The sequence below is a fragment of the Pteronotus mesoamericanus genome, unplaced genomic scaffold (genome assembly GCF_021234165.1).
Source record: "Pteronotus mesoamericanus isolate MK-2021 breed Mesoamerican mustached bat unplaced genomic scaffold, CSHL_Meso_final scaffold_85, whole genome shotgun sequence".
Classification (NCBI taxonomy): domain Eukaryota; kingdom Metazoa; phylum Chordata; class Mammalia; order Chiroptera; family Mormoopidae; genus Pteronotus; species Pteronotus mesoamericanus.
This window is the reverse complement of record NW_026555329.1, coordinates 2,651,067-2,666,658: the sequence shown is the minus strand read 5'-3', so window position 1 is coordinate 2,666,658 and position 15,592 is coordinate 2,651,067. Positions and strand designations below refer to the sequence as shown.

At 36.2% G+C, this 15,592-nt stretch overlaps 1 protein-coding gene across 1 annotated transcript in view; it reads right to left on the bottom strand.

The window, feature by feature from the left end:
• The window catches only part of SKAP2 (src kinase associated phosphoprotein 2), a 169,767-nt gene that overhangs the window by 53,424 nt on the left and 100,751 nt on the right, over positions 1-15,592 (bottom strand). Inside the window, exons 7-9 of the mRNA XM_054564323.1 lie at positions 7,456-7,580; positions 6,521-6,584; positions 6,032-6,169 (exon numbers count right to left, since the gene is read on the bottom strand). Of these exons, the coding sequence (XP_054420298.1) occupies positions 6,032-6,169; positions 6,521-6,584; positions 7,456-7,580 (327 nt within the window). The remainder of the gene's footprint in view (positions 1-6,031; positions 6,170-6,520; positions 6,585-7,455; positions 7,581-15,592) is intronic.

Sequence of the window (15,592 nt, the reverse complement as noted above, 5' to 3'; positions counted from 1 at the left end):
TATAGCAAAAATATGTACGACATAAACGCATGAGTGTGTAGAAGTGCATCAAGGTTTGGGCCAGAGAGGGCAGAGGTAGCTGCGCCTTCGGGGCCTGCATGAGAATGGCAGAGGGGTTCCTTCGAGCCTCTGGGTACAGTACCTGGCACATAGCACGTGCTCAAGAATACTTACGGAATGGAGGTACTGAAAGTAAGAAAAAATGGGTGGGAATGGAAAATGGGAGGGAGCAAAATAAAAGAATGAGAAATGGGGGCAGGTAATAAGAGTGTAGGAAGGAAGTGAAAGGAAAGAAAATAAAAGAAAGGGCAGAAGGTAAATTAAAAAAGGATCTCATTTAAAAATTTTATGTGTGTTTGCATATTTGTAAATGGGCAAAAAAGACAGTAAGATTCATATCAAAGTGTTAACAATGTTTACTTAGGCTAGGGGGTGAATGACTTTCACTTTTTAATTTTATGCACATTGGCAATATTTAAGGTTTTTCCAGTAAGCATGTATTATTTGTAAATAAAGATTTAAAAATTAAGACTTCGCAAGAGCAAAAAGGAAAGGAACAAAGAAGAAAAAGGAGCCGCCGATGCAGCCTGCAGGGAAGCACACTCAGCAAGCCCGCCTCCGCCGAGCCCCTCCAGCGCAGTCTCAGTGGCTCCCTGTCAACCTCCAGGGACCGAGCCCACTCTTCCTGCCATCTGCCCATTAATCTCTTCCAAATCCAATCCCAAGAAGGGAGCGAATTCCCTTCAGAGTGTTTCCCCCCTTTTAAAGCTGCTTGTCAAATTACAGGTGGCCCTGGCATTGCTTAGCCCCACATTCTTCCAGGACACTGAACACACTTTATAGAAGGTCCGAATGCTCAGCAGTCTTTCAACTCAACCTCGAAAGAACAACCTGATCAAAACATTATAAACCAAGCATCTATCTAAGAAAGACACATATTTACAATATCAAAAAAGATGCTTCCACGACAAATTGTAGCTTGTGAAAATAGAGAAAATAATTCCCCCCTTGTTTTTGGTCTTTCTCATTTCTCTGATTAACATAACTTCAACCCCCACCAGCAAAGGAAACAGTGACAGACAGGTCCAGTTGGTCCCTTATGACCTAGAACCATTCTATGTAATCCTAGTTTTATGTATGTAAGAAAACCTATGTTGTGTCCATAAAAATAAACTCTTATACAAAGTATGGCTTATGGGCTTTTATAACTCAGGAGATACAGATAAAAAGGTAATAAAGCAAAAGCTGTCTATTACATCCCTGTGCCAGGGTTTCTCAATCTCAGCACTACTGACATTTTGGGCCACATAATTCTGTGTTGTGGGAGGCTGGTCTATGTTGTTAAAGGACGTTTAGTAGCTGCACCCCTCGCCCCTACCCACTAGGTGCCTGTAACACACACACACACTGGTTGTAGGAACAAAAATGGCTCCAGGCATTAAATCATTAAATGTACCCTGGGGGCCAAAATCTCCCCTGGTTGAAAACCACTCCTGTAGCCCCAAGTTACAAAAATGGATTCATCTTTCTACCAACGGAAATGTTTTGCATACACACAGGCATTTTTGGCTCTACTACATGTTAAACCATCTTTTGTAATGAAAATAATTCATTTGTAATGCCAATGGCAACGCAGAGAAAAGCTCCATGACAGGCACAAGTGTATCCCAAAGCCTCATGTGGTATGATGAAACAGTCAACTCTAGGAAGAGCACTAAAACCACATTATACTCAACAAAGATAAAAATGTAAACAACTAGATGTGCACAAGTGACCCAAATAATTTAGGAATGTTTTCCTTATATTCTACAACTTCAGATAATGCTCTCAGCAGAGTTCAGAGCTGAAACTATCAAAAAAAATTGACTCTAATCTAGCTATTTGCTTGGGAAAGAATTTTACCACACCATATATTCAAACACAATTATCACCATGCTTAATAACTTTATTATTCAGTACTGCAGTTTAAGAAAGAAGAATACCAGCAGACTGCCTGGACGAACAATATTAAAACCCTGAGTATATACAGTTCTGTGAAAGTCAACCGGTAGCTTTCCACTGCATTCTAAAGAAGGAATGAGAGTCTTTGGTGAAACCAGAACTCACCATCACTTATAATGATGTTAATACCAGAGGCTCCCGGATCCCTATACTCTGGATACCAAGTTGGTAATATGAGTGATAATTGTTCAGCAAGAAAATAAACCAAAATATATTTTGGGGGGTTGTGACCACTTCGATTTGATGAAGTTAGCATTTGCGTCCACTTGCTGGAAGGTACTCCAAATTTAAATACCCAAACACTGTTCTTTTTTTATGTGTAAATAACAGTTTCACTGAAAAAAAGAATTATAGCTGCATTTTGCTTCATATTCCATCTTCAATACAGATAGTTGGACTGAACAAATTTAAAATGAAATGGAACGACAAAAGGACAAAAACATCCTTTGCTGGCTCAGAATAGTTCAACCAGTCATTAATTTTTTTTTAAAAAAGGAATGAATTAACACTTTTAAAAAACAGGTTAATGGAATTGAACATTTGTCTTCCTGTTTTACGTTGCCCTCTCTCCTCTAGTCCACTTGCCAGAAGAATTTCAAGTGCAATTCCTGTGAAGGCCACAGATTTAATAGGCTAATGGGTGGTTACCATTCTTGTTACTGGGCTAATTCTATTCAGTTTCTATCTAGAGAAATCTTTTTGTTTTTGTTGCTTCTGCATAATTTCCTGACATTAAAGAAAAATTAAAAAGCAAGTGACACGGTAGCTAGAAGAGATGAGCACGTGGGGTTGATTTCTGCGGCAACTTCACAAGTACTGTTTTCTTTTTTCAAGACTCAAAATCAGATAAAAATGTTCCTCTGCATTTCTAATGGAAAAATGAGCACTAACTTCTGAAATTTATGCTAAGCCAAATGAACTCATTACTGTGTTATGAAACAGTTTAACGCACTTTGATCAATACATTAGCTCTACAAACACAAATATGCTATAGTAACATCACGATGTAAGCAAAACTGACTTGGCCGATGCTAATAGGTCCTAAGACATAAAAGGTGTCAAAGCAATAGGGTATTTGAAGAAAAGCCAAATACTTTTAATACCCTCCAGAAACAGCACTCTCTCTACTCTTCTGTACATATGTATAAATCCCCTAAATGCACAGTAATCTTACAAATTTATTCTTACTCTTTTATGAAGTTAGTTAAAAATTAATGAACAAGAAATTAAAGAGAAGCCGCTGTAATAAAGTTAGAATATTCTAACTGAAAAACAATTACAATGAAACTACTTACACTCCCATAGAATTATAAATGTTTTTCAAGGGATATTTTGCAATACAATTTTTTAAACAATGTCTTCTTCTTCTTACTCTTGAGACTTAAACACTGCAGGTTTATTTTATATTAAAAAAAATGCAATTACTAGAACAAGAGCTTTACTTTCTCAGAAAAAGAACTTTGTGATTTAAAGTAACATGATGAATGCTTCGAGTTTTCTTCGAACACATTTATATACTTCATCTCTCAACTAAGAGGATTAGTTTTCAATAATATGTAATTGACAGAAAATTGTGTTGAAATGCTCATATTTATTAATTCTGGGAATTTAACCAGTCAGATTTCTGAGAAATGCAGTTCTTTGTACAGAACTGGAAAAACACCAACAGTTTGTAAATGTGTTCACTGCTCTTCCACTGTTTTCACTTCCTCTCAAAATTATATTCCTATTTCACTGAAGTGAAAGCAACTAGCTTAATTCTTATCCTGGGAGAGGGATCTTTTCTTTTTTTAAGGAAAAAAGTTACCTTTCTAGTTTTAGGTACTTAATCAAACAAAAGCTCTAACTCTCAGAGACAACTTTGGGGCTTTCATGAAGAAAAACCCCCTCCGTAGCAACTGGCTCAAACTCGAACTGTGCAGATGTTGCAGCGGGCCTTGGCTCCGCTGGGGAAGAAAGAAGAGCTAGACATTCCACAGCTGCCTGCACCAGTTTCCTTCCCAGGGGCACAGTTGCAGGCTCTATCAAGCTCAATCACTTTGTACAACAACTGGGGTCCCAGGCAGGGGCCAAGCAGTCCCAGAGCAGCTTAGATTTCTTCCAGTACCACAGCAAGGAATAAGGCTACTTAGAGAGTAAGCAGTTATTTCCAACAATCATATGGCCCCAGGCCAAAAAAAGGGATGAGGAAGAACATCTGTAGTGAGGGAAAATAAAAGACGTTTCATATTTTTAAGATTTCAAGCTATTCACAGGAAATTTTCTCTGGGTCTTTGTTATAAAAATGGCTATGAATATTTGATCTTTATTCCTTTTATCTGGGAGGGCAGGGAGAGAATGATCAAGTTGAAGAAACACAGAACTTAATTAACAGTTAATTCAACAATTGTAATGTAACTCATTCATTGCAGGGTTTTAAAGGAATGAAATGTATATGACACTCATATGTTTAAAGGCATTATACTCTTTCATTTTATATCAGTATACATTCTCACAAGCTCTTAAGAACATTTTAAAACTAAAACAATTGTATCAATAACATGGTGTGCCTACAAGCAAGCAGTCAGGAGAGCACTCTTCCTTGCTTGAGGGTAACCGACACTATGGCAGATGCCATTTCCTTGGGGTACATCAGAAAGGAAGGAGCTATAAACATATACATGTAGCTCGTTAACATAACATATGTACACTCCACTGTTTCCCACAAATTATGTTTTTATACTAATCATCTTCTTCTAGAGTAGTAAAAAACAATACGTAGACACACATTTTGAGTAGTTTTTATACTATCTTGAATGTATAATACCACTAAAATCATTAATTCTTACTTATTCAGAAAATTATTATTATACTTCACATAACACGTGTAAGAATTTACCAGCCAGAATAATGAAAGCAATAGTCTTGCATGATTTACTGTGGCCTTGCCATGGTTCGAGCTTGGGGCTAAGAGCTTTAGAGTCATTAGCTCTTTCTCCTCGCCACCATGACATTATGCCCATTTTGCAGATGAAGAAATTGACTTTTAAAGTCACTCAGCTAGATGGTACAGCCAGAATTTAAACTTTTTGATTCTAAAGTCCACGTGTTAGTTACTAGGCTCTACTGACTTCATTGGAAATGACATTTGTACATTCATTTGTAACATTTTACATGTTCTTGAAATCAATTTTAAGGTTTACACTATGTCATTAAATTGCTCTATTCAAAGAAAAATAGCCCCTCTGGATGTTAGTTAAATCTCACTTATACTGCTTGTAATCCTTTTTATTCTCTAACTACTGACTTTTTAATAGCCAGAAAAAGGCTCATTTTAATCTAGAGTAATGCAATAATTCCCTGAATGTTTTCATATCCTAAGTATCCTAAGTTCTGATGCCTATCTTTCTATCTTAGGTTGGCCCTCAAAACCACAAGTGAAATAAGCTAATAAACCATTAATTTTATGTTACATAACAGATACTGAGGTATATAAACACTAAACCATGCTTGAAAACGCAGAATAAAAAAAAACATTCATACTGCTACAATTTCAGATAAGTAAGAAACTCAAGCCTTAAAAGGCCTTTGTTTGTAGTTCAACAATATTCCTCCAAGACCATACCATACACTACAGGAAGGAGGAATATATGAGGCAGAAGTTGTTGACATATGGGGTATGCACAGAACTTCTGGTTAATGGAAGTTCCAAGATGTATAAATAAAAAATGATGTGTGAGTTTGTGGAAAAAACTGTAAGGCAAGTCAATTTTTTAATTAAAAAATTATGTAGCATAAACAATGCTAATGAGCCAAAAGTCCCATGAGATTAGGACTGTATCTGCTTCATTTTAGCATTCCGTTCACTTTTCGTAAGTGTACATCCACTCAAAATACCTCAAGCAGAACCTTTTTCATAAAATAGAATTTTCAAAATTTTCTTTGTCCTTGTTCTTAATAGCTCACCATTTACTACTTAAATTGTCAATTTGATGACATTAAAAATAAGAAAGTCCCCAAATCCTTAAATGAATCACCAGATAATAAATACCTGGAAGTTCTTCATAAATTTCATCATCGATTGGTTGACTGCTGGTTTGTGAACTGCTGGTTGGTAAGGGGTGATCAACATCATCATATAACTCTTCTCTTTCATCCTCCTCCTCAGGAATAATATCAGATCCCATATCTACAAAACATATTTCAGGAAGTAAATTTGTAAAAAACACGACAAATTTTCAAAATCCTATTTTCTACATTAACACAGCTCTACAAAGTCACAGTATCATTATATGCCATATCCTTAACCTAAAACATTTTTAAAAATTATTGTTGCATACATATGTGAATTGTGAAGTTGCCAATTGGAACTTACAGAATACTTTTATTAATCTCAAGTCAGTGGTCTGTATTAATACCAGTCATATTCCCTTGGTCATTCTCACAGAAATTCAATAAACTTTTGATACATGAAAATCCAAATCATTCAGTTATTCAGTATTTGAAGACTGCAGTAACTTGCTCAATTGATTGCTTTTACCTTGTAATACAAATTTCAGCTGTTGTACCCATTCTTCGGCATCTTTGGGAGAGGCTGCTGTGAACTAATAAAAAAAACAAACAATAACAAGAAAAATCACCACAGTAGAAATGAAAGGTATGTTGCATTCTCATCATTTCTTTAATACCATTAGTTATTCTTCTCATGCCTAGTACTACTTTTCTTGCAAGGATGCTTCTTATAATGTACAGTTAATTTTGACAAATTTACGTAATTGAAGCAGAGGATGATGGATTTGAAACTCTGATCAGCAGCTGGCAGCTGTGCAGGAAAAAAAAAGCTGCTTCTCTTCATCAATGTCAGAGACAGGACTGATGAACAAAATTTGCCCTTGACAATTAGAAGACACCCATGAATTTCTTTAGACCGCTGCGTACAGTTTTCTTAAAAATGTTCTTGTCAGATTCCAACACACTATCTGACAACTTAATTAACTGGCTTTCAACTGCAATCTCAGATATTTAAAACTTATTAAACATACATTCCATATTGATGCTCTCTGATAGCTCTTGAATTGCAGACTGATACGTTCCTTTACCTTCATTTTCTCCCACAAACCTAAGCACTACAATATGCATTAACACTCTGATATCTTTCTTTTGATAATTTTACTCTTTCCACTGTGTAATTCTTTTAAGAAATCACACAGTTCTATTAAAATAGACATAAAATGAAACATGAAGTAACTGATAAATTACATATTCACTTGTTCTCTTTCAAGAAGATATCACTTGAACTAATCTGAATTTTTTTAAAAAAATGTATTACCTCTTATATAAATGTTCAGTGTATAAAACCCAGTATGTTTTATTATTAATATATAAGGTTTTTGTTTTAACAAAATGTTAATGTCTTTATACATGAGATCAGAATATTTTATCAACTTAACTTCAAAACAACATAAAAACGCGAACCTGATAGACACGTTTATCGGGAGCCGAGATTTCAAAGCAGCAATCTTTCTTTCCATCCTTCCGAAGGCTGTTATTCATTCTGACATTGTAGCCGTCTATTGCAAATTCACCTTTCTGTTGTTTGTCTGTTGGAGGTAAAACAAAAGTCAGAATTTCACTTATACTATTTCATTTATACTATTTGTACTATTTGTACAATAGTACAAATGCCCAATTACCTTTTATACAGGTTTTCTTTGTCAACTCTTGAAAAGAGTAGTTTTTGGTCATATTGCTTTAATAATATGTTTAAATAATGTTTCTAGACATACCTTTTAATTCTAAAAGGATAGAAGTATTTGGGATGATAGGGTTTTAAGAGGATGTATTCGGGAACCAGAAGAAGAGGTCTGCAGATAGCGGTCTTACTCAGAAGGATGAATGAGAACAGGACACTTCCATGCAGAAAAAAATTCAAGAACTGGAATTCAAAACTTGCTAGACAAAGCCACTGCAAATGTGCGGTTCTTTCAGATTTGGTAAGCCAGTGGGAAGACCTGGCTAGATGAAAAACCACTGGGCTGTATTTACCGCTGTCTCTTCCGATCACCGCCCTCCGAGCCCCACCCCCCACAATCCCAAAAGCGTCAAAAATGCACCTTTTCTTTTTAAAAATCCTAAATTGGTATTCATTAAACTCTAAACTTACGAAGCAAAGCAGAACAAAACAGAATTAATTATTAAAAGATGCAAGGGGAGAACAAAGTGTTTGGATGCAAAGGAGTGGTAAAGCAAGTACAGAAGCATTAATCGCCAAAACCAAACCGAAAAAAGGTTTCTTAACTAGTCCGTGAGCAATTAAACTAGTAAAGCACATGCGAATCCCATATGATTAAGTGTCAAAAGAAGAGTTGAGCTTTAGTTAGATATTAAAGAAAAATAAAACAGCAATACAACACAGGATCTGATACTCCGAAACGGAAAATAAAATTAGGTTTTCTACTTCACTGAGTTATGCCATTTTGATAGAAAAGCTATACAGCTATAGGTTTATGTCCTAGATTAATACATAATATTAAAATCATAAGGACAACTTTTTTTTTTACCGAACTTGGGAAAATATAGAAATGCTTCCATATCGTGGGGTAATGGGCTCCCTCAGCTCAATGCACCAAGTAATATTTATCTCCTTTTCTTTTCTTTTAATGATCTCATCTATAACAGAAATCTAATCAATAAAACAAACAAGCGAGTAAAATAGAACCAGAGACATGGAAGTATCTCCTTTTCTTAAATATACTAATTTAATGCTTGAAATAACATATACTTTTACAAGGTCGTCAGGATCACATCTTATTTAAAGCATCAAATGAAAAAAACCTGAGTTAGCAATTCCTGACAAATCCAGACATTCTAATCATATTCAGTCATAATTTACATCTCTTTGGATGATTGAATGGACAATTGAAATTCAAAAACTTGAAGTTTGCTTTGTGGAAACAGTCTATACTGAACTCTATGATGTACAGAAAAATTATAAAAATTAGCAGAGCATTCTCAAAATGTGCTTTACGAGATATGAATAGACTTCTATAAGCAAATTAGTTTGGGAAATTCTAAATTAAAGTTGAACAGGTTTTCTTGGTGAAGGCCTTCTTCAGGCCTTAATATACTTACATATTAATTGATTTTTCTATAAGAAAGATTTATTATGCAGCATTTCCCAAAATTACTTGTCTATGGAATCCTTTTTCTTTTAAGATTTATTTATTTATTTTTAGAGAGAGAAGAAGGGAGAGAGAGAAACATCGTTCAGTTGCCCTGTGTATGCACCCCAACTGGAGATCAAACCTGCAACCCAGGCATGTGCTCCGAACAGGAATCGAAGCAGCAACCTTTTGCTTTGCAGGACAATGCCCAACCAAGGCATGCCTGTCAGGGCCATGGAACCTTTTTTCACAGAATATTTCATGGAACTGGTACTCCCAGGACATACTTTGCAAAATACCTAACTAGTACAATAATACTGGTGAACAGGTATAATAATAATAAATGGTTAAGCACAGCTGGTTCTTCTAAAATTCTCAAAGATGACTAAGTCACTCATTCACTTATTCAACAAACTTATATTGAGCACTTAAAACAAGCGAGGGAGCATTTGTAGGTTCCATGAGACAGAAGCTAGTAACAATTTACCAGGCCTTTCCTACCTTCTCATTGCAACACACACCTACTACAAATTCAAGTGCTCCCAAAACATTAGGCAATTATCCACTAGTTTCAAAAGGATTTAATTTTTACTACAAGGTATGGAAATAGTTGAGAGCAAAATATCTAAGCTATCCTGAACAATTTTGAGAGATTTCCCTAAACTCACCAGGAAGGAACCAGGGCTTTCAAGGACCAGCTGGAGAAAAGGCTCTCTTGCTGCACAAGGGCTCTGCTCACATGGGCATCTGATCTAAACCCCATGCTTCCTACCTAAAATTCTCAGCAATGTAGCAGGACGGGGTATGGAAATGCATTAGGATTGGGAGTCTGCATCTGGAGATATAAAATCAGCACCGCAACGACTGAGTTTGGGAGAGCTGTGGGGAACAGGACATCTTCCTGTGCTAGATTAACTAAGAATAAGACAACCAACCATCCAGGCAGCCAAATTAAGTGATCCCTCCATAGACCAGCGGATCCACTTTAGATAAAAATCACCAGATACAGGCTATGGGACCAGGTATCACATCTTCTGTTAGAGTCTAAGGGGAGGATGGAAGTAGGCTCTAGTCAGATGAACCCGAGATAAACCACTAATCCATCAGGGAAGCATCCCAGGTTAGAGAGACAAGGATCCTTGTCCAGGGATAAGAGGACGAGCAAAATAACAGAGGTGCTGAAAACAGAATGTAATACAAAAACAGGACATAGCACTGAAGATGTTGAAAGCAGGAGCAGACTACAAGAAACAGAAATAAATGTTAGGCAAACTGCTTCGCATCCTTTAAAAATTAAAAAAAAAATAGATTCTGAAAGAAATGGAAGATGAAACAATGTAATGTAAAATAAAAAGAGAAATAACTGAGACTGGTAGAGATTGAAATGGAGCTGCTAAAATAACGGAAAAATACTGTATAAGGAAATAGAAAATGGAGCAGCAAAACAAGTGGTATATTAAAAAGATAAAAAGTTGAAAATTTTGAACATTGTTGAAAAAAATAGATCAGATATACTTAAACAACTCCCTTGGTAGGTAGGGGAAAAAAAGAGTAAGGAGGAAGAGAGGCAAAAGGTAATAGGATATATACAGAAGACTGACAGAAATACTAAACCAAAAATGGGTGTCCTGGAAGAAGAGTAACACAAAAGTGCCAGTAATCAAAGATATAACAGAAGAAAATCTCATTCTTCCAAAGAAAGACTTAAGTCTACAAAACAAAAGGTGTTGTTTAACCAAGTAAAAATAATTTTAAAAACTAAGACTTATTCAGCTGATTGTTGATAATTAGAGGATAAATAATCATATAAATATCCAAGTGGGGGTAGGGGTATAGTACCAGAAAGCTTGAAGAAAATGAAGGGACATTCATAATTCTTTCTCAATAGCTTTTCGCCAAATCCACAACCATAAAGTAGCCATATTTCCAATTAGGAGATATGAAGCTCAAAACATGAAATGGGCAAAATATGGCTATGGTAAGACTCTGCTCTTCTCCCTTCACATCAGCATCTCTTTTAGACAGAGAAAAAAAAGAAACCTCAACATTTGATGGCAATCCATTATAATTTACATATAAGGTAGTTCTGCAGTGCCTTCGGGGATAGTTTCAAGGTTACCTGTTGACTTAAGATTATTAAAAACAGTAACATGTTAATCACATGAGGAATAAGGTCATATAAGTTCACCTACCCAGAACTGTAAAAGACTAATAAAATATTTTCTGTAAGTGAACTTCCCAAAGAGCAGAAGCTTGTTCCTTTAAGCACCAAAACTCTAAAATGTCAGTAATTATAATGGAAATCTTTCTGAAATATACACTTCCCCAACTTCTAAAACAATTCTTTTTAACATAATTTAATATTTTCTTGATGATCCAGTAGTATTAATTTGAGTATTATTTTTTATATTATAATACTTGATGCCCTCAAGATTTTTGAGGTGTCAGTCCCTCTATTAAATTTCTCTCAGCTTCTGTTTCGCACTTTGACCTTGCCCATATCATGCTGTTCGGATTTAATGTCTATAGAACTGAAGGCTGCCAGGAGAAACCTAGATAATGAAATCTATTAAATCAGTAACTTAATTTTACACAATTCTAATTCAGTAGGCTCAAGGTAAAAAGCAGTTGGCTCTGATCTCTTACAAAACAAAATGCATAAGGTTAATGATAGCTATTTCCTTCTCCTTTTTCACTGGCTTTTAGGTTTACAGCTGTGTTCTGGGTTTTTCAAGTGCCAAAGAGACAACCGACATTTACTGAGATCCTTCTTCTGTATGCCAGGAATTTAATGTAGCATATCTCATAGATATCTTGCAATAATTCTAAGAGAGAGAAAGTATTTATTATACGCCTAGAACGGATGGGAAAACAAACCGAAAAATAACCACCTTGTTCATGGCCATACAACCTGCTTATTCAACCATTTCTCACTGACTCCTAGAAAAGTGTTTCTCAAGGTACATTTCAGGAATCACCTACGTTAGCATCAGTCATGCTGGACGCCTGTTAAAAATGTGGAAACTGCTACCGCTCTGCACTTGCTATGTAGGAATCTCTGGAGGTGGGTTCAGGAAACCAAATTTTTAGCAAGCACCCCAGGTGATTTTAATACACATTTAATGTTTGAAGAACCACTGTCCTAGAGTATGTAATTATGAAGTCTTGACAGAGAAGATAAACGTTGTCTTTCATTTCCTCCTGAAACTTGGATCCAGCTTTCTCAGCTTGCTGTATGGGCTCCTCTGCATTTGCCTATCCTTACACAGCCATGGTGGGTTATGCTCCAAATCCTGGTCTTTTCCCATTTTACAGTTTTTGCTGGGCAACCACACCCAGTTGCAAAGGTTAAATTCCTATCAATATGCTTGCAACTCATCATTTCCATTTTAGTTCAGCTTCAGAATTGTACATCCAAATCTTCATCCGCTCACTATAACAGGTTTTATCTCTTGAATGTCCTACAGGTACAATGAGTGTAACATGCCTATGGTGGAGCTCACTCCTCCAGCACTTCAGCTCTTTCCTTTCTGTCCCCCTCAACAGTGGCACTTTCAATTAACTGAGCCCCCAGAACAGAAAACTAAACATCATTCTTTATTTCTCCCTTTCCTTCATCAGTTGTCCCCACGTGCTCTCCTTCCACCTAATTACCACCTACCAAAATCCAATCAGGCCTATTTTTCTTGCTAATATGCTTATCTTTTCTCTTCTTTTTAAAAAAGATTTTCTTTCTTTCTTTTTAAGGAAAGGGAGGGAGAGAGAGAGTGAGAGGAACATAGATGTGCAGGAGAAACGGCGACTGGTTGCCTCTTGCACACCTCCAACCAGAGACCTGGCCTGCAACCCAGGCATGTGCCCTGACTGGGAATCAAACTGGAGGCCTTCCGATTTGCAGGACAATGGCCAACCCACCGGGCCACATCAGTCAAGGCTACTTTTTATCTTCCTTACTTGTTTTCAGGAAATGTGTTTAAAACACCTACTACTTTCCTACCATTTAAAATGTAGTATAAACATAGCAACGAAATAATTCCAAATCATTGAGCATCCCTATAAGGAATGGGCATTTGTCATTGGAAGATCCTCAGAATCCAAATATCTTTCCTATTTTACTTCTGGGACTGTCAGCGGGCATTGCCACCACAGATGCTGGAGGGAATAGATTTTACAAAGTTGGTTTCTGTTGCTTATATCAAGAATGTTAACTTGGTTCAAATGGGTAGCAAACAGAAAGATATGCAAGTATATTCAGAAATTTTCAATGCCTGCTTCTTGTATTTAAAGCCTTTCCTCCTATTGAATAAACTCATGGTATTACTGTAAGTATTAATGTTCATTTAATTAGCAGCTAAGAGGAAAATACTCACCTTAATACTAAACCCTTCCAATAAACTTTTTCACACTGATTAACAAGTTGCTCTAAGCTTTCAGTGAAAGGTGTTCTTACAGCTCACAGAAATACAGCTGCTAAGGCTAACTCAGAAACATACTTCTGTTGTTTTGAGTTATACTGTGAGGAAAATCAAATTATTACTATTTTAAGTGAAAAATACTACATAATATATATATGTTTTTTATTTAAGGACTCCAGAGATGGCTCTGAATAATAAACAGGCAATATTTACAAATATAAAGGGAAGCATTTTAGTTAGAATTAAAAGTTTGGCTCCTATCATGGGACAGAGGAAATTTTAGGCATTTTCAAAATTTTTTTTATTTTAAAATAAAAATCAAGTGGCTTTTGTATATAGCCACCCATTTTCAACCACAGACACAAATGTGATTAAAAAACAGATCTGTAGGTGAGTGGATAGAAAAGCTGTGGTACATTTCCACAATGAATACTATGCAGCTGTGAAAAAGGAGGAGGAACCTTCTGCAACAGCATCGATGAACCTGGAGAGCATTATGCTGAGTGAAATAAGTCAGTCAGAGAAAGACAAATACCACATGATCTCACTTATACGTGGAATCTAGTGGACAAAATAGAAACCGAGGCATGGACACATGGAACAGAAAGACAGCTGTCAAAGGGGGTGTGGCGGGGCGGACCGGAAGGTAAAGAGATTAGCCAAAGATCACACACGCCTCACCCACACAGAGAACCGTGCGGTCGGGCCAAAGGGAAGGAGCACGGGGGCTGCGTGGAGGTGGGCAAAGGAGGAAAAAGGTGGACAGCGGTAGCGGTGTCAACAATAAAGATAAAGTTAAAAAATAAAACTAGGAGATAAAATGTTTCTTACTGCAATTTTAAATTTAAAAATCTGAAAAATAAAAAAAAGCAAAGTAATATGAGGTAGCTGTAAAAGGAGAAGAAATCAAGTACAGGCATTTTTGTAGAATGGGATTGAAAGCCCTGTTTCTACTTTTTTGACTATACCCATCGTTTTTCTCTGCAACTGAAATTTAGACAATAATTACAATATGGTCTATTAGACGATCATTACCATATAGCTATTGTTAAGGCGAACATTACACACAGAGTCTCTTCCTACCCTACAGATACTGTCCTCTTAGTCACCTATGGGAATTGGAAAGTGAGGGACACTGCCGCTCCGCCTGCAACGTGAGAGCAGTTCAAACACCTCAGATAACCTGCGGCTCCTTCACAGGCCTATGAAGGTAAACAACCTCTCTGAACTCTGTTTCTCTCAGCTTCAGAACACCTCTTACCTTCGGTCTCACCTTCTCCTGACAGCGGTCAACGTGATCTTTTCAACATCCAATCAGAGTTTCTCATGCCATCTACTTACCTCCAATGTTTACAAATATTAACTGTCCCTTAGACAGGAAAGGCCAAACTCGTGACATGTAACAACTTGACCCCATTCCTTCCTGGCTCACGGCGGTCACCCTCGCGAGCCAGCTTCGACATATCATAATGTTTTATGGGTCCTCTGTGCCCACTCCTCTGAGTGAATGTATTATACTGCTTTGTATTAATAATACCTGACACATAGATGATAAAAGAAAGTCTACTGGTATAGAAGTTGCTTTATCTACCTATATAAACATAGATAGATAAAGCAATATCCATATATCTATATCTATATAATAGTTATAGCAGTGCAGTTTGATTTAAAATACATCTATCTTCAATCTCTACATATCATCAATCTATATATGGATGTAGATATATTTTAAATCAAACTGTATCCTATTTTACTGCAAACCAACATGATTTGTCATCATCAGACCCTTCATAAGGCTTAGTTTGTATCTGAATAATTCTACACGTTGATGAAATCCTACTAAGTATCAGATGTTCATCTTAACTTCTCTACACTGTTAAAAGGTCTCTATAAAGACAGAAAATAAAGGCCTTTTATTTAACATTTATTGTGATAACCTATAGAGTTAATATTTGTATATCAAAGGCCCCCAAATCTATAAAATTGCAATAATTTGATAAAAAGTAAAATTAATTATTCCTCTTTCTTAAAGAA